This window comes from Neomonachus schauinslandi, chromosome 5, assembly GCF_002201575.2.
Source record: "Neomonachus schauinslandi chromosome 5, ASM220157v2, whole genome shotgun sequence".
Lineage (NCBI taxonomy): Eukaryota > Metazoa > Chordata > Mammalia > Carnivora > Phocidae > Neomonachus > Neomonachus schauinslandi.
In genome coordinates this window covers 67,217,729-67,242,272 of record NC_058407.1, presented here as the reverse complement: position 1 = coordinate 67,242,272, position 24,544 = coordinate 67,217,729, and the positions used below count along the sequence as shown (strand labels likewise).

Here is a 24,544-nt window from a genome sequence, read left to right as displayed (position 1 = left end):
GGTAATCCAGATAAGATGCAAAAGTCAGATCGCTCCATCATATTTACAGGACTCATTTTTAAAAATATCTGCAGTATTACGTTTCAGTGACTTGCTGGTTCTGCCAAAAAAAAACAATGTATCATAAATACCACATAAATACATAATTTTTAATATCTAAATATTATAAAAAGGTTATGTCTTCCTAATGTAAACCAAGCTGCAGAACACCAATTTAAAACACAATGTCATAGCCACCAGCGTAAACACATTTTAGCAAGTTCCAGAAGCAGCCTTCAAGAATGTAATTATCTTGGACAACCGTTGTTCTGATGTTGGAATAAACCAGTTTATTATGTTACAATTCTCTAAGTGTAACAAGCTGCACAGTAATTGCCACAGTCCTCTAGGGTTCTCAGAGGCAAGCCCTGTAATTTTGGCTTTGGTTGCAGTTCTGTAGGCTTTGGCCCACCTCATCTGTTTCTTGTTTCTGCTTTGTTTCCCATTTAGGGGTCTTTGTGATGAACTCAAGTTGTTCGAGAGTGAGAATCACTTGTTTGTGTTGTCATTGCTACTGGCATTTCCTTTCAGTTCATAGGTGTAACCAGTGATCTGAATTTAGTGGACAGGATTCTGGGTAAATCTGAAATCTAATCTAGATATTGGGATGTTTCTTAGTGATGTGCCAAATCTAAGGATTTGGTATAGTTGAATTGTTGGCTGACATTTTGGTTTTGTTGAACAGCCACTTAGAGATCTTTTAATCAGTCTCCCCAATAAGCTTTCTTTTGGGCCACCGAAGTGAATTTTTTCTGGATTGATGGGGACTCAGCCTTTTCCTTCACAAAAGCCTCTAAGATTTTTTAAAAATTAGTATGCATTTTAAAAAGGCATGACAAAGCCAGGATAACATAACACTTTATAAATTTAAAAGTAATTTCTTAACACAATTTAACGCTTATTCCATACTCAATCTTCCTATTTTTGATAAATACGTCCTTTATAGCTGGTTGGTCCAAGTTAGGATGCAGATGAGTACCATATACTGCTAATGGTTGTTGTGATACTGTGATTTTATAGTAAGAAATATATGTTTGGCCTTCCTCAGTTCCTGGCAGGAGCTCCTACAACTCTGGTAACTTCCTAAGTGAGGAGATAGATAAAGGTGCCTTTTGTTATGCTGATGAGGCAACTTTTGGAAAGCCCCGTAGGTAACCCCAGGGTGGGGACTGGTTGTAAGGGGAACCCATCAGGAGATTAGAGGGTTGAACCTTTCAGTCCTACCCTCCGACTTCCAAGGCGGTGGGAGAAGGAAGATTGAATCAATTGCCAATGGCCAGTGATCAATCAATCATGGCTGAGTAATGAAGCGTAAGTAAAAACCCAGAGGGCAGGGTTGGAGAGCTTCAGATACTGTGAACGCATGCCAGTGCGGGGAGAGTGGTGCCTTCCTGAAGAGAGGGCATCAAAGTCCTGTGCCTCTTCTTGCATACCTTGCCTTTGTTCCTCTTCTTCTGGCTGTTCATCTGCATCTTTTATAATACCCTTTATAATAAACTGGTAAATATAAGTAAATGTTTCTCTGAGTTCTGTGAGCCACTCTAGCAAATTAATCAAACCCAAGGAGAAGGTGGTGATTTTATAGCCAGTCAGTCAGAAGCATGGGTGACAACCTGGGCTTGCTGGGGGCTGTCTTGTGGGACTGAGCCCTTAACCTGTGGTCCGATGCTATCTTCAGGTAGATAGTATCAGAATTCAGGTGATTGTTTGGTGGTATGGGAAAAAAAACACACACTGGAGATATGTTCCTTAGGCTTTTAAAATCTCTATCTGCTTTTTTCATGTCATCCATTTATTAAAGAGGCTAGATCTGTTGATAAATTAGAACATTTATTTTAAATTTATTTAAATGTTTATTTAAACATATTTAAATATTTAAGCATATTTAAGTTTATTTAATTAAGAACATTTTCCCTACACAGCCCAAATTACATTGTTACACTTATCAGTATTAATAACTCCTTAATATAATCCAACACTTAATCAACATTCAAATTTTCCCAATTTGTTTTTAAGTCTTCTACATCTGGTTTGTTTAAGCTAGGATCCAGTCTAGAAGCACACACTGCAAATGGTTGTTTTGTTTTGTTTTCTCTGTATCTTTTGATCTGGAACAGTTCCTTTTTTTTTTTTTTTTTAAGATTTTATTTATTTATTTGACACAGAGAGAGACAGCGAGAGAGGGAACACAAGCAGGGGGAGTGGGAGAGGGAGAAGCAGGCTTCCCGCCGAGCAGGGAGCCCGATGTGGGGCTCGATCTCAGGACCCCGAGATCACGACCTGAGTCGAAGGCAGTCACTTAATCAACTGAGCCACCCAGGTGCCCCTGGAACAATTCCTTTTATTCATATCAGGAACTTGTGGACACGGTGAGACTGGTGTCTTGCAGAACAACCCAACTTCTGGATTTGGTTCCTTTTTCCCTCCCACACTGTGCTGTCTAGCACAGTGACCACTAGTCACATGTGGTTATTAAGCGGTTGAAATGTGACTATTCCAAATTGAGATGTGTTTTGAGTATAACGTACACATTGGCTTTCTAAGATTTAGTATAAAAAAATGTAAACTATTTCACTAATTTTTTACATTGAATACATGTTCAAATGATAATCTGGGTGTATCAAGTTAAATAAATCATATTACTAAAATTAACTTTACCTGTTTCATTTTTGAAATGTACCTACTAGAAAATTTTATTTGGCTCCCAGTATATTTCTAGCAGATAGTGCTATTCAACAGATCTTAAAACAGAAAATTGCTACCCCAAAATGACTCCACATCAGTTCTCTGAGATGTAGTTGAAGAGAGAACATTAATAGGCTAAAATGTTCCTTAGCTGGAGTTTTGCAACATTTAAGTGCAGTGTCCTTCCACGTAGAAGCTGAATGATTTTCCATAGTTGATCTAGCCTTGAGCATTTCAAGACCGAATATCCTATAAGCATAGCATTGTCCAATAGATGGGATAGCTACTAAAGATTTTGAGTGTCTCTGATAGCTGGAGTGTTAAATAACGTAAACCTGGAGGTGTGCCACGGATGCTAAATACAGTTGTAAACCAGTGCTGGTGATTTAAAAGCAAAAAAGTATATGAGCCAATGAAAGTCATGCTTTATTTATTTGTTTATTTCTAGGGTTGGACAACCTTGAACAGACAGCCGTCTCCAATTTTGGAGTACTGGAAAGTCAGCCTGATTTCCGAACCCCAGAGTTTGTAAGTACTACTACTCCATCTTCAATTCTCACAAAAGGGAGAAGGTTTTTTATGGAATCTTGCCCTCAGTGCCCCTAGATGCGGCATGGGTCTCAGTGGCAGGGCTGTGTATTTATTTATTTATTTATTTATTTTATTTTATTTTTATTTATTTTTTATTTTTTATTTTATTTTTTTTAAAGATTTTATTTATTTATTTGACACAAAGAGGGTGAGAGAGAGAGAGAGCATAAGCAGGGGGAGTGGCAGGCAGGCAGAGGGAGAGGCAGGCTCTGTGCTGAGCAAGGAGCCCGATGTGGGACTCGATCCCAGGACCCCGGGATCATGACCTGAGCCGAAGGCAGACGCTTAACGACTGAGCCACCCAGGCGCCCAGGGCTGTGTATTTAAAGCTCGGGTTCTCTGGGGAACAGGTTACTAAACTACAGTGTCTTGGCGTCATGTTTTTGAGGCTTATTCTTCATACTGCTTTGTACCAGCAAATGGGAACTCTTTCTGCAGTAAAGTAGCTTCATTACTTCGAAAACTCCTCCTTCATTCATGGGTAGCCTTGCTATCAGTTTCTGCTGTTAGTGATTCTGGAAACCAGTCTTCACTGAGCACATACAGGTACATTTCACTCTGGAGCCTTTAGGCATATGACCTATATCGATATATCTTGTAGGGCTAGGACTATTTTGTTGGTTGTTCCTACCAAGAGGGGAACTAAATGCTCTCACTAAATTAGACTCATTAAAGATTAGCCATGGTTCTCACCCTCAAGGAATTAAAAATCTTATTAGATGCTACTGTGATTTTATTAATGCCTTGTTTAAAGAAAATTAAGCACATAGGATGCCATGTGCAGAATGTCCTTATTAAATAGATTTTATATTAGGCTCATTTGAAGAGGGGGATGGGAAGAAGTGTTTCTCTAACTCATGTACCATATTACTGCACCAGATGTGAAGGAAAAGCACGCCAGGATCCACCTTGATTTACTTATTTTTGCCTCTTGCTGCAAATGGCTTGTCTACCACTTTAGCAAGGCAAACGTCTTTTTTTGGCTTATCTTCAAAGTGTAATATACAGTTGCCACACCAGTAATTGGCAGAGCACAATTGTATTATTAATAGAGACAAAACAAAAGACAAAAACAAAACTCCTTATGTGCTTTTCCTCTTCTCACTCATTCTTTATGGATTACTTACTCAATTCAGCCAAGAGTAAGGAAACTAGGCAGTGCTCTGGACCGAAAGGGATCGCACATGAAACTATATCCACAGTGCCATTTTATTTCACAGTGTGGGACCCCTGTGGCATACTAGCAGATTGCCTACTGTGAAAATCACTTGGATATAATAGAAAGACCTTGTATTCGGTGACTTCCCTGTTACATTCAGTGAGATTTTTCAGTGAAGGAAAATTGTGAATGCCCACCAGTGTATCCTGTATCTTACTTAAAGTAGCAGAGCAGTTTTGTGGTTTTTTCTAACTTCTACTGTTAGAGCCCCAAAGCAGAATTGACACAGATATTTCCCATTTGAATATGAAATTGATACGGACTCATGGAGCTGGCCCTTTTTTGTTGTATTTTCTAACTGCTGCTCGTTGATACTCTCTAAGCACTATTTCTAACCCAAAAAGAGCCGTGTGCAATAAAGCGCTAATGTGCTTGGCAAACACCTATGTAGTTCGCACTGATTCCCTGTGTGAAAATACAAGTATTTTTCTCAAGAACAGATTTCAGTGTATTAGGTTTGAGATTGGCATGCCCCAGCGAGGTCTTTGTAGCAGATAGTCTACACTGGTAATTACACTGGTAATGTTATTCTACCTTCAGTGTTAACTTCTTGACTACCTCATTTTCCTTTTCGAGGGGTGAAGACTGGCGAGTCTAAGTTAGAATGACGAGGAGTAGAACTTGAGGATCACAGAATGCACTTCTGTTTTGAGAGATTTCTCTTAGCAATGGGTCTGAGAACACCTAAGCTGAAAGGAGATTTTTAGGCTAAATCCCCATATTTTTCTTTTTCACTGTCATGCCTCAAGAATATCTAGAGAATTTCTTGAGACCACATGAGTGGAGTTGAAGTTGTGACACATGGTTTCCTTATATGTGTGGTTGACACAAGATTTCTGTGTCTGGCTATTCTCTTTCTCTAATTGTGTGTTCATACCATGTTTAGGAAGGAGTCTGTGATGTTCTTGTGCTTTTTAGATGTTCGCACCTCCGATGTTGTTGCACATCCCGTCGGCAGGAACCGCGTCCGTAGCTGCTTGTGTTTTTTCCCCACGTCACTGTGGCCCCCTGCAGTTCCCTTGTACGCAGATATTTCCCAAACTGCTGCCTCCCTGGTAAACAAACAGGAGGCGTATAAGGTGCCTTGAGAACAGAGTCCTCGAGGGAATCAGGCACGACATGTAAGGGAAGCCTTTTTTTGTAGGCAGACAGTGACAGCATCCGTGAAAACGGGTGGCTCCGCCGTGTAGTCAGGTGGATTGGGCAGATGCCAGGACAACACCAGGTATGTGCATCCAACCCAAAAATTTAAATCCGAAACAGGGCCACCAGTACGAACCTAGGAGCAGAGGGAGCCTGGCACAAAGCAAAAGCAAAAACAGAAAGAAGATGGAGAAGAATAAAAGGAGCCGAAATATCAGCGCTCTGTTTTTCTCCATCTGGCATTTGGAAGGTGCAGCTGCCGTTTGCTGAGGTGAACTGAAATAAAGCAAGGCGCAGACCGGGTTTACTCAGGCCTTATTCTCAAATAGTTCAGGTTTTAGAAGGATCAAGAGCCTCGTGTTTTCATACAACGGAGTGTATTTATATAGTTTGGCAAACAGGGAGAACAAAATGCTTATCGTTATTAGTTTGTTTCCTTCAGGCTTTCTGTTTTTCTGTCGTTTGAAACAAGGCCCAAGCGAGCACTGCCAGTTGAGTAGCCTTGGTTACCAGCATGATAAACACATTAAAGTTTTCCTTCACAGCTCAGGTGTCTGTGATGTGACTAGTCAGGCAAAGACGGGGCTGCTGTAGAGTCTGCGTACGTCACGGATACATAAATGCTGTTGCAAAGCCTGGGTGCGGCTTGTTCTTGGCGGGGTGGGGGGCACGCGGTGCTGCTCAGCTATCTGAAACGTTAAGGGGTGGGGGGGCGAACCGGGACGGACATAAGGTGCCTGTGTTCTTGCTTGCAAGGAGCTGGGGACGTTTTGGACACAGCCCCACTTGGAGGTGGGGTGGATGTGTGGATGGGGCTCACGGTGAAAGGGGCCTGGCGGAATGCTGGCTTTACAGAGAGTAACTGGGTCATCTTGTTGTGGTAGGAAACCAGCTCGATCCTGATTCGGTTTTTTGCACAGTGAAAATCTGTTTGTGATATGTTTTATTAACTTAATATTTCATCCTGAATACTGTCCCACACTGTTGTTTTTCCAGGTGTATGGAGATATGATTGACATGCAGCACTCTGTAGGCTTAAGGTGTACAGCCCCATGCTATTTTTTTTCTCTGACATTATTGTTATCGTCTCTCACTTCTGTTCCCTTGTGTTGATGAACTATAATTAATCACACTGTAATTTTTCACAGCATTTAGTTCAAGGGGGATCTAGTCAAGGAAACGGTGACATGCCAGATGCTCTGGAACCCTGTGATTGCTGGCTGTCATGTAGGGACAGGGGCTCTGAAAATAGGCTGGGTTCATGAGGACAAGTACCAGACTCTGGAGAAGGGATTTGGCCAAAGGGAGGCTGGGGACTGAGTATCTGAGACCCAGATAACCTTTTTAGAGTTCAGACTTTGAAGCAGAGGCTGCATAATGAGGCAGTCTGGCTAGAACCTAGGATGGGGAGCTATCAACATGGTAATGGAGCAGATAAAGGTTTTTCTGCAGTGTGGTAGCATGCAGGTGCTGGGCAGCCTAGGCTTCCCCTGGGGCTCTCACTCTCAGGTCTGCTTAAGAGCAAAGGTGATCTGAGGGGTTAGTCCAGGGGCTCATCAGTCATGGAGGGCCCAGAGGACCCCAGGTTCATTCCAAGCCCCAAGGAGTGGGGAAGAAGTAGAGGAAAGGTTGAGTAATGGTCAGGGCTCTTTCTAGAAACCCTGACCCTTTTGGTACTGACCCAGGAACCTGGGTGCACCAGGGGTGAGGAATGGGGTGTGGGGAGGAACTCCAGTGGAATGAATCTGCTTGTAGCTAGCTGGATGGAAACCAGGCTGTGGTCAACACAAAAACACATGGAAGGAAAGGAAAGGCTAAGGAATTACATTTTATGATCCAAGTCTTGCTAATTATATCCCCCTTTCCATCCTTTCTAGAACTTGAGGTTTATGTCTAACTCTCCTGGCTTTTAGAGGCAGGAAGATTCTAACCACCTCTTGTTTTCATGCCGATTGATGCTGTTTTCCTTGGTTTCGCTTCTGCCAAATTTGCAGTAAATAATAAGAGTTTAGGCTCGCAAAAGAGTATTAGGATTATAATAGGATAAGCCAGGGAAGATGATGAGAAACTACAGGATTTAGAAAGACTAAGCTGAGGTATAGACTCAAGAAGATGAGGATCAAAGTGGAGCAAAAATGTGTCCCCTTTGTTCCACACTTGTGCTTATGCAGAAAGAAGGAGGTCTGAATAGTCATTATCCTGTTTGGGATTTTGTTGTAACTGGCTCCCTTTCTGAGGGGAGATACTACTTTACAGAAAATACCGTTGATTTTCTGAAATTCAGGTTTGATTGTATTTAACTAGATGATAATATATTGTGATCCCCAAGAGTTAAAATAAACTATTTGAGGCACTATAGTGAACAATAGAAAAAATATCCCTGTACTTGTGGACATTTTGGTAGGGGAGACATAAAAGACAAAATAAATAAGATACATAATATGGCACGACATGGTAAGTCCTTTAGAGAAGAGTGAAGGAAGGATTATACGTATGTGTTGGGGGTGTGGGGGATGGCTATGGTTTTAAATAGAGTGGTTCAGGGAATATCTCAGGAATAGGGTGTGCAGAAGGTGACAAGTGAAAAGACCTGAAAGCCGGGGTACGACAGCAAACTATTTGGAAATCTAGATGAAGGGCATTCCAGGCAGAAGGAATAACATAGACAAAGGTCTTTAGGTAGAAGTTTGAGATACATTTGAGGAAATGGAAGGAGGCCAATGTGACGAGCAGAATGAAATGTGGTGGATATAGTAGATAGTGGGGGCTTCATAGGCCGTTGTAAACACTTTGGTTTTACTCTAAATGAATTGGGAAAGCAATTAAGGGTAAGCCTTTGGAGGATAAACTGGTGGGTTTTGAGCAGAGAAATGACTTGACTGCCCTGCCCTGTGTTTTAACAGGATCACTTTGGCTGTGTTGAGAATAGATTACAGAGGACTATAAGCAGAAGCAGGGAGACCTCTTGGACTTTTCAGGAACCCAAGTGAGAGGTGGTGGTGGCTTGGTCCTGAGTGTTAATTATGGTGTTAGCAAGACATACTCAAATTCTCAGTATGTTTTGAAGGTAGAACCAATAGGATTTGTTGACTGATCAGACATGAGATGTGCGAGAAAGAGCAGTCAAAGATGACTGCAAGGTTTTTGACCTGGGGGGCTGTGGAAGGAGCAGTTTGAGGGGAGGATATGCAGAGGAAAATAAAAATTCTGTTTTCAGCATGTGAAATTTGAGACATCCAAGTGGAGATGTCAGTATGCAGTAAAATATACGGGTCTGGAGTTAAAGAGAGGGGTCCAGCTAGAGATGTGGGGGTTGTCAGCACACAGGTGGTATTTGAATCTGTGGCACTGACTGAGACCAGCAAGGGGTGAGATAAAGAGACCCTGGACTGAGCCCTGGGGACTCCAGTGTTCACAAGTCAGGGGCCTGAGGAAGAATCTGCAGAGGGAAGGAGGAGTGCGGTTGGAGGAAAATGAGGAGAGTCCTGGGAGCCACATGAAGAAAGTATAAAGTCGGAGGGAACTACCAAATCTGCTGAGGAGGATGGGAAATTGAATTTAGCAGTGTGGAAGAGACCTTGACGAGAGAAATCTCAGCTGAACCTTGGGATACAAAACCAGAGAGGATTGAATACAGTATGGGAGAAGAGGAATCAGATACACAGCTTTTATTTATTTATTTATTTATATCTCTCTTTTTTTAAATTAACATATAATGTATTATTTGTTTCAGGGGTACAGGTCTGTGATTCATCAGTCTTACACAATTCACAGCGCTCACCATAGCACATACCCTCCCCAATGTCCATCACCCAGCCACCCTATCCCTCCCACCCCCCTCCACTCCAGCAACCCTCAGTTTGTTTCCTGAGATTACGAGTCTCTTATGGTTTGTCTCCCTCTCTCGTTTCATCTTGTTTCATTCTTCCCTCCCTTCCCCTATGATCCTCTGTCTTGTTTCTCAAATTCCTCATATCAGTGAGATCATATGATACTTGTCTTTCTCTGATTGACTTATTTCGCTTAGCCTAATACCCTCTAGTTCAGTCCACGTCTTGCAAATGGCAAGATTTCATTCTTTTTGGTGGCTAAGTAATATTCCATTGTGTGTGTGTGTGTGTGTGTGTGTGTGTGTCTTCTTTATCCATTCATCTGTCGATGGACATCTGGGCTCTTTCCATAGTTTGGCTGTTGTGGACATTGCTGCTATAAACATTGGGGTGCATGTGCCCTTTCGGATCACTACATTTGTATCTTTGGATAAATACCTGGTAGTGCAATTGCTGGGTCATAGGGTAGCTCTATTTTCAACTTTTTCCAGAGTGGCTGCACCAGCTTGCATTCCCACCAACAGTGTAGGAGGGTTCTCCTTTCTCCACATCCTCGTCAACATCTGTCACTTCCTGACTTGTTAATTTTAGCCATTCTGACTGGTGTGAGGTGATTATCTCATTGTGGTTTTGATTTGGATTTCCCTGATGCCAAGTGATGTTGAGCACTTTTTCATGTGTCTGTTGGCCATTTGGATGTCTTCTTTGGAAAAATGTGTGTTCATGTCTTCTGCCCATTTCTTGATTGGATTATTTGTTCTTTGGGTGTTGAGTTTGATAAGTTCTTTATAGATTTTGGATGCTAGCCTTTTATCTGATATGTCATTTGCAAACATCTCCCATTCTGTCGGTTGTCTTTTGGTTTTGTTGACAGATACACAACATTTAGATAACACTTTCAATTTTTTTTTTTTCTGAACATTAATGCAGAACAAGGGGTTATTATGTGTTAGGATGAAGGGAGGTTTTTTTTTTTTATTTAGTTAGTGTGAAGATGGCAGGAGTTGCTCCCACCCGCGGCCGGGTTAGGCTGTAGCACAGGTGGTGGGCAGAGCTGGTCCCTTCCTGTTGCAGCTGTGTACCGCCTTCAGTCCTGGGCCCTGCGCCACCCTTCTGCTTTGCAGCCTGGCCTGGATTATCCTTGTCTTCTGCAGTAAGAGCTATGGCAACGTGCTAGTGTTGGCTGGCATCATCCAGTGCACAGAGAGGGACGAGTTCTCCTACTGGGAGATGACAGCCAACCTGCCCCTCTGTAGCCACCCCAACCCATGCAAGGTGCTGGTCATCGGGGCTGGGGACGAGGGTGTCCTGCAGGAGGTGGTGAAGCGTTCCTCTGTGGAGTCTGCCTGTGGTCCAGTGTGAGATTGACAAGGATGTCGTTCAGGTCTCTGAGAAATTCCTGCCAGGCATGGCTGTGGGCGGCTGCAGCCCCAAGCTGACCCTACGTGTGGGTGATGGTTTTGAGTTCACGAAACAGAACCAGGACGCCTTCGATGTTATCATCACTGACTCCTCAGACCCCGTGGACTCTGCCAAGACTCTCTTCAAGGAATCCTATTACCAGCTCGTGAAGGTGGCCCTCAAGAATGAGGAGTGTCGTCTGCCAGGGCGAGTGTCAGTGGCTGCACCTGGACCTCATCAAGAGATGAGGCAGTTTTGCAAGTCGCTCTTCCCTCTGGCAACTTCCGCTTACTGCACCATCCCCACCTACCCCAGTGACCTGATGGGCTTCATGCTATGCAGCAAAAATCCGAGCACCAAGTTCCAGAAGCTCGGGCAGCAGCTGACATGGAAGCGGGTGGAAAAGATGCGGCTGAACTGCTACAACTCTGATGTGCACCAGCAGGCCCCGTCCTGTCTGAGTGCGCTGCCCAGGCCCTGAGGGATGTGAGCTGAGCCCGCTGCTGCTGCCTATGCTGCCCAGGACCTCGGGCCAGGGAGCCTCGGGGATGCCTGGGCATGACAAGCGCAGGACAAGACCCCCTGCCCCACCGGCGTGTCCACCAAGCAAGTGTTACAGGCCCCGGGATGCTGCCTGGCGTGCCCTGCTGGGCAGACCATCTGTCTCTCTCTCAATATGGTGGTCAGCCCCCAAGCCTATACCAGCTAGGTACAGAAAAAAAAAAAGATGGCAGGAATTTCTGTTTGTAAGGTTATGGAAATTAATCCAATAGGGAGAGAAAATCTGATGATGCGGGAGTGAGAAGGAAGGATTTCTGGAATAACATCCTTGAGAAGGCAAGAAAGGGATGGAATCTGGTCCATATGTGGAGAGGTTGGACACCCGCCATGGCTGTAGAGATAGTTCATTCTTAGAAGTAGGAGGAAAACCAGTGTATTGGCACCCAGGTGGAATTAGTTCAGTTACTCGTGTTCAGTGGGTGTTACTGGTTTATGGCTTTATGCTAGTAGGAGCTTGTTGAAGTTTTTTCTTGATTGCTTCTTATATACCAATGAAATGAGAAGCAAAACATTAGCGAAGATTGAGGAAGGAAGAAGAGATGAAGAGACCTAAAGGGAGAGGAGAAGGTATCTGAGAGTGAAAGCTCTGGGAAGTGCAGTATGATTTCCTGGCAGCACTAAAAGCCCACTTGAGGTTCACGGTCATGATGGGTGTGTGCTTTCCCCATTCAAGTACAGCTTTGGAACAGGTGTGCAATAGGCAATGAATTTGATTTAGCCAATTTGGGGGTTTCTTTAAGTCAGTTCAGTGAAGCAAGACAAGGCTAAGGGAGTTTTAGGGTGTTTGCCAGAGAGTGAAGGACCAGGGACATGAGCAGGATGAGGCAATAGGATCAGGAGAGTTAGACGTTAGTGGGGTTTGATAATTTTTGCAGTTGGGGTATTGGAGAGAGTGAACTGGAAAAATAGGAAGAGGTAGTTGGAGAGTCAGGATCTTTCTAACTAAGGGAGGAATCACAGTAACCAGTACAGACAAGGTCTGGGATATGCGCATTGGAATGAGGGTCTGGGGCAGGGTAGAGTTGTAAGGACAGGGTGTTGGAAGGTGTGGAGATGGAAATCCCCAAGAATTATGTCAGAAGAAATGTCTTGGAGAGGTTGACAGTGAGGCAGGGCTTAAATCTCTAAGGAATGAGGGGTGGTGACTCAGGGATCAGTATATGGCTGCCAAAGGAGATGACCAGAGAGGTAGGAGAGAAATCTGAAGAATGGCAGGATAGAAGCTAGGAAGCAGATGACATGGTGAGTAGTTCTGGGTGTTGTTTAGGGATCCAGTTATAGCAGGATTTCTCAGCCTCAGCACCACTAACATTTTGGGCTGGATTTCTCTTTGTTGTGGGAGCTGCCCTGTGCATTGTGGGATGCTTAGCTTCATCACTGGCCCCTATCCATGGGATGCAAAGGTCCCTCTCCACAGCAGTGACAACCACATATGCCCAGACATTGTTAAATGTTCGCTGGGGACAAAATTGCCCTCATTTAATAACCAGTGAGTTAAATGAATACTGAAAAAGCATTAGGGTCACTGGCGTCCTTATGTAGAGCTGTTTCTAGGGAGTACTGGGCATGCCACTCTAATCCAGTTTAGAGTGGATTATGGAATAAGCAGGAGAAAAAAATAGGAAATCCTGACCTCTCTTTCCAGGAGCTTGACTTTGAAGGGCTGGAGGATGAGAGAGCAGTAAGTGCAGGAGCCTGAGAACCAGAGATGCTCTCCTTCCATCAGATGGAGCCCTGAACAGCTTTAAATATTGATGAGAAGGATCTGTGTGAGGGGAACAACTGACTTAGAGGGAAGAGTGGCTTTGAAACGTGGAGGAGTCCACGTTCTGTGGGAGGAGCAGTGTCTCCAAAGATTCAGGAGCAGCAGGTGGGTGTTACTGGTTTGTGGCTTTGCTGGTGAGAAGCAGAGGGAGTTCTCCTCCAGCCGCTTCCATGTTCAGCTGCTGAGAGTGAAGAGAACAGAGCGCTGGGGTGACGGAGGAGTGGGGAGGGAGTTGGTGCTTTGAAGCAGTTGTGGAGAGTGGGAGGAACGGAAGACCAGTCTGGCTTGGAAAACCGAGGAAAAGTACTCGGATGTCTGGGCAGTGGTGAGGGCCTGCGTGGGGTCGGTGAGCCTGAATTACAAACAACACCAGCCTTCCCTGCTCTGGTTTCTCCGGCATCGCTCAGACACCAAGAAAGCAGGTCGCAGGCTTCGGCCTCCAGTTGGGGCTTTGCTAGATGGTCATGACGGAAAGTGCAGAATATTGGCAAGCGTGTGGGTGAAATGATGAGCTTGGGAAATGTGACCTTACAGAAGGAAGGGAGGCAAGGAAATGCGAATCTGCAGATTGGTTAGAAAAAGTCATGGGGCCTCTGAGGTCACTGGGAAATGAGATGTTAGTTGTGGTCAGAAAGGGGGATCCCTGAGGAAGTGGGTTTGGAAAGAGAATTTTTCAAGCGATGACAAGGTCCAGGGTGGGACCATGGAAGTTAGTGCGTGCAAGGGAGGACATCACTAGTGTCAAGTTACTAAGGGGCCAAGGTGGCCCAGTCATGTCTGTGGGTGCAGACGTCGTTCTGGATGAGGGAGAACTTGGAATGGGGAGGGCAGTGTGAGTCAGGGGCCGGATTTTCCACGGACAGGGGCAGTAGTAGCTGCCAGGTAGGAGACGATCGGCTCTGGGAAGCTCAGGGGCTTAAGCTGCTTGCATGGACCGAAGGGGCCAACAACACTGGGGACCAACGGTCTGGCCGTGACCTCTAGAATAAGGTGAATGTCAGCCTTACTTCCTTGCCCCGACTGTGAAAGGTATGAAAGAATAATCAGAACCAGCTGCCCGTAGGTCTGCATAGTTTTGTTTCCAGGCTTTGTTTCAAAGTCATCAGTCAAGTTTTATTTCAGAGGGGCGTCCAGGATCTATTTTAATCTCCATCTCCCCCTCGCCCAGAAATCCAGACTTCATTTTGGTGATTTCTGGCTTAACTGGCCCTGAGGCAAATGAATTGGTGCTGGGGCTATTGAAGGAGATTATGGTTTATTTTATGGGCAGTCCAGAGTCTTTCTGGCTAATCTCAGAAACTCAACCGAAGTCCCAAGGTCTGCCTCAAGATCCCAGGATCTTCAGGACCTGGAAGACTGGGAATAAGGCAGGACCCTTCTTCTCAAGCATTTCTTGGATTTGTACTTGGGTCTTCTACAAAGAAATAGGAACGGCTTTGCTTTGTGGCTTTTGGCACTAAGTTCACCAAACTAAAAGAGAAAAGGAACTCACCAACGAAAGGAAACCAAGCAAAGGAACATGGATTTGGCAAAAGAACATGGATTTGGCAAAAGAACTCTCAAAAGAAGAAATGAGACCAAAGATAAGCTAGTAAGAACGGCTGAATTGGCCCATTTGCTATGGTAGGAATTCACGTGGCATTTCAACTTTGAGAGCATTTCTTGCATTCAAGAGCAAAAGGTGAGGGAATGTGTACTTTGCCTGAATATGGAGGGAAGGGGACCTACTCATTTGCTCTATGTGGCTGATTCAGAAGCTACATTTGTGGATTTGTTAGGATTGGAGGGTATGAGCAAAAATAGGCAGGTCAGCATGCAAAGTCTCAGTCAGAAATTTCTTTCTGAATAATCACTTTGGAATGCAGAATGTATTTTCCCAGAAACAGTCATAAATGGTGATTGGGCTTCTAGGCCCAGCCAGGCCAGACCAGCTAAGGCCAGTTTAACTCAGAGAGTTAACAAAATTATCATTCTGTACTAATAATCCTCTGGAACACTCCAATCTTATTTTTTCTATTATTACTAAAATTTTAGAATAAATGTAAAGTCCAGAGTGAGTGTGTTGAGTGGAAGCTTGTGGAAAAATTGCTTAGTATAGTGAGTGAATGAAAGTAGGATTGATTTTTGAGTTATGTTAGATTTTGAAGCAATGATCTAAAACTTGAGGAAGACAATTTAAAGGGAAAAGAGCTCATCAGCTTCTATATTCCTTTTGTCTTTTCTGCTAATGAAAGTGAACTTTTTTTTTTAGTTTGGAAAGGTTCAAGCCCTGGGAGAGAGCTGTAGAAGCCCATGCTGCATGAGACTGTTGTAGAAAGGAATATTGTTATTCCAAATGAGTTTAAATTTTTTAGCTAGAAGGATTACATATCAACCAGGGTATTAAAAGAATATGTTGGGGGCGCCTGGGCGGCTCAGTCAGTTAAGTGTCTGCCTTCAGCTCAGGTCATGATCCCAGGGTTCTGGGATGGAACCCTCATCAGGCTCCTTGCTCAGAGGGGAGCCTGCTTCTCCCTCTCCCTCTCCCTGCTGCTCCCCCTGCTTGTGCTCTCTCTCTCTAATACATTAAAAAAAAAAAAAAAAAAAAAAAAAAGGATTTGCTCATGGAACCACAGTTGGGAATCTGGAGGTGATATGGGGGCCAGGACAAGTACAAGAATCATAGAGGGACAAATATAACAGTTTTCCAGAAGGGGTGGGGTTAGAGTAGAAGTTGGACATAGACTGAATTCTGATAAATGGAGACATTGACCCTGGAGTATTAATCTCCAGGAATATTACAGAATGAGATTTTTAAGCAGATGGTTTGTGAACGTTAAAAAAGGAAAGGTCATCAGGCGCCAACGTGAGTTCAATAAAAATAAGTCCTGTCAAACTGAGTACATTACCTTCTTTTTTTTTAATGGGGGTGATTATAATGGTAGAACAGGAGAAAGCCACGGACATTTTGTGTTTTTTTTAATTGAAGTATAGTTGACACATTTTTGCGTGTTTTGATTTTAGCAAATGGTGTGAAAAAGATTACATTTAAATACAGAATGAAGAAATGTGGACCTAGTGAGAGTATACTTATCTGGGCAATTGATTTTACCAAGACTGTGGAACAATGGCTAGAAATCAATTCCTAGAGGAGACAAAAATCAATATGAATTAAAGTAAGCGCCTGCTCCCTAATTCACAAATATCTGCTGCCTAAGTACAGATTGTAAGAGCTGAGGCTAAATGACTGATCATGTGAAAAGGCTAGGTATTTGCCTAATTAAACTTAGTATGAATCAAGCTTGTAATAATATTGTCAAAAAGTTAATGCAAGTCTAGGTTGCATTCATACCTATGTGTCCAGAACAAAGTACTAGGCTTCTCCTGTTCAGTATCAGTAAAGCCACCCGCCATTCTGGGTGCTCCATTATAAGGGGAGGGGGCATGTTGATTCAAGAAAATCAACATAGGAGTGGATCCTGACACTTAGGCAAGAGTATGACATCAAATTTAAATATTTGGTGATAGTAATTGGTGGATGGAGTTGCAAAATACAGTATTAAGACCCATGAATAGAAGGTATATATAGGCAGACAGTTCATTTCAGTAGAAAGACCTTCTCATAATTGAAGTACCTTAATTCCTTGGAGGAGTTCGAATGTAGACAGACTGGGTAACAACCTAGGCAGATGATGTATGCTTGAACCAGGACACGTCAGTGGGGATGGGAAGGAAGGGCATGCATGTTTTATGTGTAGCAGGACTTGGTAGCGGAAGGCAAGCAGGGAATGAGAGAAAGACAGGATGTTTCTGGGAATATACCACCCTAGTAAGTTATACGTGGCTCACTGATGTATCTGACTTGCTTTCGTTTTTTTTTCCCCTCCTGTAACCTATCGTTATCAGCCAAATTTCCTCCTTGTAACAGTGTTCATTCTGCTGCTTTTATTCCCCTATTTTCAGAAAGTCTTGACTGAAATGCCTTGTGAATTCTTGCCCCACAGAGTATCCCATTTGAAATTCAGTGAGCTATCCATTATCTGGGGAAATGTCAAAATTAATTTGACAAAAGCAGGCATGAGGAAAGCAGGGAGCCCTGGGCATTCTGAACAAAGATGTGATATCAGTATTTACCATGGAACTCATTTGATTATAAGTCATCTGGAAGCATGCCACAGTAATGGCCAGAAAAGCCCACCGAAGCAAAAGAATTGAGTTAAAGTTGAGAGTCTGCTGGTAAATAACCTGACTGTGCCATGACCTAAAAAACAGCATTAATGGAAGAAGTTGTAATAAAAATTTAAAGAGAAACACAGAACTTGGCAAAAATGAATACGCAGAATGAATTCACAGGATTCCTGGAAAATTGAGAAGGAGAGACCTGTGGGATTTCAACTGTAGCTGCCACCCTCCCATATTTTGAATTTGTAATTAATTTGGAAGGCTTAAGGGCTTTGGAAAGATGATTTAAAATCCCTTTATTTCTGAAGTCCTACTGGTTAACCCTAGCTTTCCTTATTTTGACAAATAATAATAAAAAGTGCATCTTTACTATAAGCCTCAAATGTATTCCTTAAGTCCGTTTAGGTTAAAAAAAAAAACGAAAAGAGACTATAAGATATGCTTTTACTCAGAAAACTCTAATGGCTCCTTCAAAAGGAAAATGCATTTACAGTTCCTTCTCCCAAGTCACTTTTTGAAATGTAGTTTAATGTGACCTGACAGATTGTAATAACTACCAAAGAGCATCTTCATTAATTATAATGAGCAAACCAATAATATAGATCTTTACAATGTTAGTATGAATTCGAATAGATCAAGTTGAGACCATACTTGTGGCTGGAGTAAAATTTGACTGCTCAGTCCAAATCCCCTAAGATAAAAACACATAATGAAAATGCTGACAGACCATTCAGGGATACTAATGGTATCACCAGCATTTCATGGTTTTTCAGTAGTCGTAAGTGTTTTTAAAAAGCAAACATACTGTCTTGTGAAATAAGAAGAAGGTTGAAGGAGAGAGAGGTGAATGAGAGGAGGCACTTTTGAGACTTTGAAAAGTGTTTTTACTTAAAAAATTTTTTTTCTTTTTTGTAAAAGAAAGTCATTCTAAAAGTGCCCCCAGGAAGCTGAGTACAAGATGGAATTCCAGGGAATTAGAAGCCTTCTGTCCCTGTGCAGTTCTGCTCTTGGTCCCCTGTGAGCAAGTCGCTTTTTCTTTTAGGACCCCGTCTCCTCATGTAAAAAAGCAGAAAAATCAGCCAATTTCCTCACTGGGGTGTTGTTCCGTGACTGCATGGTGATTGAAAAGCATTTTAGCTATCTTAAAAGCCTATTCATAAAATAATAATATGGTTAAGAAGTCTTATCTAACATTTATGGATGTTTGTAGTTGGCAACACAGATTGCAGGTACGGGGATAGCCAGCCTCAAAGTGACCACAGCCCAACATTGCTCAGCCCAGCCATACCCCAACCCTTCCCCTTCGAATGAACTCAGACTGTGTTGGCATCAGGAATCGGCTCTGTTCTCCTTAGAAGAGCACAGAGGGGCGTTTTTGTTTTGTTTTTTCCTTACATATTTTTTATTATTTTTTTATTATGTTATGTTAATCACCATACATTACATCATTAGTTTTTGATGTACTGTTCCATGATTCATTGTTTGCGTATAACACCCAGTGCTCCATTCAGTACGTGCCCTCTTTAATACCCATCACCAGGCTAACCCGTCACCCCACCCCCCTCGCCTCTAGAACCCTCAGTTTGTTTCTCAGAGTCCATACAGAGGGGCATTTTTGACTTACGCCTCTGAGGAAAGTAGTTACAGGCATTGGGTATCTACCAGATTATCTGTGGGGTGAGAATTAAACCTACTCAGCAATGTTATAAAATACCGACGGTACAGTCTATCAATAAGTAAATATGTCAGGCACTTACCAACACTTGCTAATAGGATTTTCAGTTGAACTAGAAATAAGAGCTGTTTAAATTATGCACTATTTTGAATAAACCCCCATCAGCTTCACTAAATTTTGCTTTAAATTTTTCATTTATTCATTCATTTAATATTTATTAATCAATGTGCTTCAAGGAATACCAAGCAGTATATCTCAGTGTTTCCCCTCAAGGCCAAGAGTGGGGGTACTGTTACCTCTGTCCCCTGCACATTGTCTTACTAATTGACAAATGTTAGTCCTGCAACTGATGCTGATTAGTAGTTTCAGTGAAAGATTATGAGGCAGTGTGCAGTGTTTGGTGAGTTCCAGCGGCACTTAAATAGAAGTCTAGAGGAGCTTGGTTAGGATCGTAGTTCTCGACTCTGTGCCTCAGCATTCCCTAGAGAGCTCTTTTAAAAAGTGAAGGTCCAAGCTGACCTTCATGTGCTAATCGTGTTCTTGGTTAGAACCTGAATATGTTTATATCAAGTTTACGAAGGTGACTCTCATGTGCAGCCACGTTTAAGAACCATTATCTTTGAGAATTCACGTTTGTAATTTTGAAGGCTGTGGTGGTATATGGCTCAGCCCTGAAGGGTACATTTCACTAGGTTCTGAAATCCATACTGAAAGGTGCTCTAATCCAGAAAACAGTAGGATATATACATATGTACACACACGTACATACACGTTCAACTGTGTGTGTACGTATGTGTATGTATGTATCTATATATACACACACACAAATTTATTAAACAGACCTAGGGGCACCTGGGTGGCTCAGTCGTTAAGCATCTGCCTTCGGCTCAGGTCATGATCCCGGGGTCCTGGGATGGAGCCCCGCATCAGGCTCCCTGCTCAGCTGGAAGCCTGCTTCTCCCTCTCCCACTCTCCCACTCTTCGCTGTGTCTCTCTCTGTCAAATAAATAAATAAAATCTTAATAAATAAATAAATAAATAGAAAATAAACAGACCTAGCTGAAGGAATTGGTTTATGCAGTGTGGAGTCTATTTCATAGAGCATGCTGGCCGGAAGAGCAGGCTGGGAGCTCTGGGGTAGGGGTGGCTCCTGCAGTCCGTAAGGGAGAACTTCTTTTTCTCAGAGAAGCTTGAGGATTTTTTTTTTTTTTTCAAGACCAGTCAACTGATTAGGTGAGTCTCACCCAGATCACTGAGGATAACAACCTTTCCTTTTGTTGTTGTTGTTGTTGTAGGAAATATTTTAATTTTATTTTTTTAAATTTAAATTTACTTAGTCAACATATAGTAGTACATCGTTAGTTTCTGATGTAGTGTTCGATGATTGGAAATATTTTAATCTTGAGTAAAAATAACGATCTTTGTAGGAGCATTTAGTGAGAAAGTTGCCAAACTTTTTGTTCCACACACACGTACAGAGAGAGATACCTGTATGTATATGTATATACATGCAGAGAAAGGGAAAGCAAGAGAGAGAAAGATTTATTATACAAATCAGCTTGCATGATGTGGATGCTGAGAAGTCCCATGATCTGCTGTCTGCAAGCTGGAAACCCAGGAAAAGCCAGTGACGTAGTGTCAGTCTCAGTCCAAAGGCCTGAGAACCAAGAGAACCAATGGTGTGAGTTCTGGACCAAATCTCAAGGCTGGAAAACCATAGGGCGGGTGGTGTAAGTCCCAGTCTCAGGGCAGGAGAAGACCAATGTCCCACCTGAACAGTCGGGCAGACTCTGAATATTTTATAGTGCAGCTGCTACTTTAATTACCAGTTTGTGATGTAAATATTTAAGATCATTTAAGTCATTAAGAGTGTTTTTTTAAATGGCTTGTATCATACATTTTTTTATTTCTATTGTTTTTAAAGATTTTATTTATTTATTTGAGAGAGAGAGCATGACACAGAGAGAGCACAAGCAGTGGGGAGAGGCCAGAGGCAGAGGGAGAAGCAGGCTCCCCGCAGAGCAGGGAGCCCGATGTGGGGCTCGATCCCAGGACCCTGGGATCATGACCCGAGCTGAAGGCAGCCGCTTAATGACTGAGCCACCCAGGCGCTTTGTATCATACATTTTCTAATAGAAATATGTCATTATTATAACATTTCCTTTAAAGTCAACTGACCGTACGTGTTAACCACATCTACAAAATACCTTGACAGCAACACCTAGACTGGTGTTCGACTGCATACCTGAGCACTGAGCCTAGCCAAGCCGATGCACAAACCTAACCATCCCAGTGGCTGCAGTACAGGAGGGTATCCTAAACCGCATGAACCAGTGAATGGAAGTGGAAATGAGTAAGGTGTGTCCAGTTTGTACTGAGTGTAGAGTTGATCTAGGGTAGGGGAGGAGATGAAGTTAGATAGTTTAAGGCCCAACGTAGCACTGTTGGACTAAGGGTTTGGACTTTCGAGCTGAAAAGACAAAGCAATGCTAGAGCAGCAATGCCCAACAGAATTTTCTGTGGTGACAGAAATGTGCTGTCTCTGTCATGTCCGACACCGTAGCCCTTTAGCCACATCTGGCTGTGGAGACGCTTCAAGTGTGGTGCTGGTTCAAAAACCTCCTCGGGACCTTCCTGGGTAAAATCTGAAACTGACCCCATGCATGAAGGGAAGGAGAGACTGAAGAAGGAGGCCACTCGAGATCCGGAGGTGGTAGGTTTAATAAGCAAGGGAACTTAGAAGGCTTATCTTGGGCAGCTTCAAGGCAGTTAGATCTCCACCACTGCACACACACCGCCCCCCCCCCCCCACCCGCCTGCCAGAATCTTAAAAGTTTATATAGAGGCCTTAACTGTGTTCAGTCATACAGAGCGGCCAGATGGTCTGAATTCCACATCACTATCTCAAGGCTATGTCCTTGGGGCAGCTTCTCGGAGCAGGGAAGGTGAGTGGAATGCACATTCCAAGGGCAGAGGAGGGGGTGAGGAGCCTCCGATTGCTGGGGTCCAGCTCCAGGGTCAACCAGCGGTCACGTCCTCTCGATGACCTCCCCTACCATGTGACTAGGGACACAGAGGAACCGAATTTTTGTTTAATTTTAATTGACGTAAATTCAGTCGCTCGGCGGGCTCGTAGTTCCGGTGTTGGACAGGGCAGCTTACAGAGCGTGGATAGGACGGCAGTCTGGCGGGAGCGTGTGGGAGGCATCGGAAGGAGCGGAGGCAAGCAAGCAGTCCAGCCAGCGGACCACTCTGACAGTGCCAGGCGGCCGGGCAGCGCGGGAAGAGGAAACGGAAGGGAAGACAGCTGGGAGGTGAAGGACAAAGGAACCAAAGATAATCTTACTTTCCCCTCCTCGGCCACCTAAGCCCTTCCTGTCGATCAGATTTCCCCAGCTCATCTTTTTCTCGCGGGCTCTCCTCACGCTCCCTCCCTTAGCTGCAGTTACCGCAGAGCTCTGTGTGAACAGCGCCCAGGTTCCTCCTTACAGTCTGAGCTTTTCCCCCCTCAACCTCAGACCTTGATAGCTCCGCTCGGAAATCTCACGATTCTTAGGTGTCTTCCCCTCCGAGCTGTGCTGCTCTTCCGGTTTTGTGCACTTTGGTAAATCTACTCACCATCCCCTCAGTGGCTCAAGCCAGATACCGCAGAGTCCTCCTGACATCGTTTCTTACGTGCTGCGTCTTAGTGTAAAGTCACGGCTTGTCTGTCCCTTCGTCTTCATTTCTGTTGCTACCCCCTCAGACTAGGTCGCTTACTACCTTTCTTCCCTGGACCCTCACAGTCTCCCATTACCACTCTGCCACCCACTATCTGTTCTCTAAGCACTTCCTTGAAAAGCAGAAATCAGATCATTTCCTTTCTTCTGGGTTAGTTAATTTCAGTTGATTTATTTAATAATATTTATCCGTTTAATATTTCTGTAACCCTATTAAGCAGGTACTTTTGGGAAATATCACTGAACTGTCCCTTGGGGCATACATTCTAGTGAGAGAAACAGACATTAATCAAATAATTACATGAATAACTACACAATTAAAATTGTGAGAGGTGACATTTAAGGAGGAATATAAGGTGCTCTGAGGGTGTAAAAGGAGGAGACCTAAGCTAGCTGGGACCGACAGGGAAGGGTTTAGCAAGGAGGAGTTAGCTAGGGAAAGGGAGGGATTCTAGGTTGTGGGGGCTGCATGTGCCAAGAGAGAAGGGAAATACTTTACTTCAGTGGAATACAATGTAACCATTAAAAACATTAGTGGAATACAGAACCTGACAACTGCATTGGGACAGAATGTGGTCTTAAATTTCCTAAGCCATCTGGAGCAGCTTTTGGAAAGCAACAAGACTGAACCTTTATAAAACTTGAGTAAGATGGTTCTGTTAAACACTTTTGACTTGAATGTAATCTCAAGTCAATTCAGCAAGTATCTGGTGGCTTACTTTTCTTAGGGGTTATAGTTTAAAACAAAAAATCGTTTTCTTCATTGTTATAATCCAATAAAAATGATAGTATGTATACATAAAAATAGTTTGACATATAGGTATTTTATCATACTATTATTATAATTTATATAATGCAAAATTAAGAGCCGGAATGAATGGTATAAAACAGTGATTCTAAAGGTTTTATTTCCTACACTTTACACTCTTAATAAAATATGGACCCCAAAGAGCTTTTTTTATGTGGGTATATTGGTACTTCCTATAGTAGAACTTAAAACTGAAAAAAATTGAAATGTATTAATTTACTTAAACATAACCAATGATAAACTCAACATACATTAACATAAAATATTTTAATGAAAAATAACTATTTTCTTAAAACAAAACCATTAGTGAGAAGGGTAGCATTATTTTATATATTTTACAGATCTCTTTAAGAGAAGGCAGCTTGATTTTTATATCTGCTTCTGCAGTTAAAAGTTGCAGTATGTTGATTTGGTTGAAGTATATGAAGTAGATCCAGCCTTACACAGATAGGTAGTCAGAAAAGAGAGGAGTTTTTAAAAGTCTTTTCAGGTAATTGTGGATATTCTTCTTTGATACTACATTATAACTCGACAGGTAGTAACCATCTTAAAGGTTGGTTGTAATATGGAATGTGAAACCATATCAACAAATTTGTTGTATATTGAAAACCTGTCTTGCATTTCGAATGAATCTTTACCCAAGTATAATTTTTATTACTATGCATAGAGCAGATGAAAATATTGGTTCACTGAGTTAAGTAGCTCTCACAAATGTTGACCCGTTTCATTATACAATATGAAAAAATGACATTTGTTAACACACACCCAGTCTCATCAGAAACACTAATGAATATTGGGAAGCTGTCAAGTTCACAGTGGTGAATACAAGTTGTCCTAAATTCTAATACTTGCTTGGAATTTTATCATTAGCAATAAATATTGTCAGTTGTTTTTCCTGAAATGACAGTTTCACTTTGTTCATTTTTGGAAAAATATCTGCCAAATAC

General features: G+C 42.8%; 1 protein-coding gene and 1 pseudogene across 5 annotated transcripts in view; both read left to right on the top strand.

Moving 5' to 3' along the window:
• Positions 1-24,544, top strand: part of ANO6 (anoctamin 6) — a 186,668-nt gene that overhangs the window by 64,733 nt on the left and 97,391 nt on the right. For all 5 annotated transcript variants that reach the window (XM_021704770.2, XM_021704769.2, XM_021704771.2 and 2 more), the window contains exon 2: positions 3,173-3,252. In XM_021704770.2, coding sequence (XP_021560445.1) covers positions 3,173-3,252 — 80 coding nt within the window. The remainder of the gene's footprint in view (positions 1-3,172; positions 3,253-24,544) is intronic.
• LOC110593549 lies at positions 7,097-11,403 on the top strand (annotated as a pseudogene).